This window comes from Empidonax traillii, unplaced genomic scaffold (genome assembly GCF_003031625.1).
Source record: "Empidonax traillii isolate 1590-97213 ecotype Southwest subspecies unplaced genomic scaffold, ASM303162v1 scaffold5813:size7091, whole genome shotgun sequence".
Classification (NCBI taxonomy): Eukaryota; Metazoa; Chordata; class Aves; order Passeriformes; family Tyrannidae; genus Empidonax; species Empidonax traillii.
Window position 1 is genome coordinate 1 of NW_020961006.1, and position 1,376 is coordinate 1,376.

Below are 1,376 nucleotides of genomic sequence, written 5' to 3' on the forward strand. Positions count from 1 at the left end.
GGAATGTGGGAAGAGCTTCAGGCAGAGCTCCCACCTCCTCAGGCACCAGCACATCCACACTGGGGCATGGCCCTACACGTGTGGGGAATGTGGGAAGAGCTTCAGGAGCAACTCCAACCTGATCCGACACCAGCTCATCCACACTGGGGAACGACCCTACACATGTAGGGAATGTGGGAAGAGCTTCAGGGACAGCTCCAACCTCCGCAACCACCAGCTCATGCACACTGGGGAACAGCCCTACATGTGCTTGGAATGTGGGAAGAGCTTCAGGGACAGCTCCACCCTGATCCGACACCAGCACATCCACACTGGGGAACGACCCTACAAGTGCTTGCAATGTGGAAAGAGGTTTAGGACCAGCTCACATCTCCTCCTGCATGAGCGGATACACACAGATGAGAGGCCCTTCCGCTGCACCGACTGCGGGAAGGGCTTCAAACAGAACTCCAACCTCGTCACCCACCAGCGCATCCACACCGGGGAGAGGCCCTACAAGTGTGGGGAGTGTGGGAAGAGCTTCACCCACAGCTCTACCTTGACCAGACACCAACGGACCCACCAGTAAGGGAAACCCTAGGAGTGCCCCAACTGCAGGAAGAGCTTCGGCCGCTGCTCCCACCCCGAATGACCCCCCTGATGGTGAGGCAACCCCTGGAGTCCAGTGACTGTCAGTCCATCCCTTTCGACCACAAAGGGCCAGTCCCCTTTGCCAGGGGCAGGTTGTGCCAACAGAACCCTTCTTGAGGGGTGTGTGGAGATTCCTGCCTTGGCTGGGACCCCCCAAGGTCACTGCTGGAGGTTGAGAGCAGAGATCTCCCCACGAGCGTTGGTCTGGGGGAGTTCTATCCATCTCTAATTCATAATTCTTGCTTTGGTGCCAGCTTGAGTAGAATTGCTTCTATAATTGCTTTAGTGTAGAGCACTGTCCTATCTTATCCTGTACTACTGGTAGTTTTAGTTTTTCTATTGTGCAGTAAATAATTCTGATGAAGATCTTTTCTCTGATCATTAGATACAGGTTTATAGTTTTTTTTAAGTTTAGGTCTGGGGTTCAGTATGGACGAAGATACCTCCCACTTCAAAGGTGCACACACAGAAAGCTCTTGCTCTTTGTGTAGTGCCGAGCATGACACAGCAACTGCACTGCAGAGACAGAGGTTCAGGGCTTGCTTTCCCAGGTGCAATGCCACTCGTTTGCTTGTAGGGGCTGGGCTGAAACTGCCATCTGACAGCCAAAATTCCATAAGGACGAAGAAAACTCCCTGACCAAAGGTGCTCACACAGATGGCTCTTCCTCTTTATCCAGTGCCGAGAGAGGTGCCCCAACTGCACTGGGTAGGTGGTGAGTCAGGGTCAGGGTGAGTGTTCGGGGG

At 53.8% G+C, this 1,376-nt stretch overlaps 1 protein-coding gene across 1 annotated transcript; it reads left to right on the forward strand.

The window, feature by feature from the left end:
- Nucleotides 1–4: 4 nt before the first annotated feature.
- Nucleotides 5–647, forward strand: LOC114073252 (zinc finger protein 3-like; the record flags this gene model as incomplete). The annotated part of the gene is made up of 1 exon (XM_027911041.1): nucleotides 5–647. A coding segment is annotated over one exon (564 nt), but the record flags the coding sequence as incomplete, so codon positions are not given.
- Nucleotides 648–1,376: the final 729 nt, after the last annotated feature.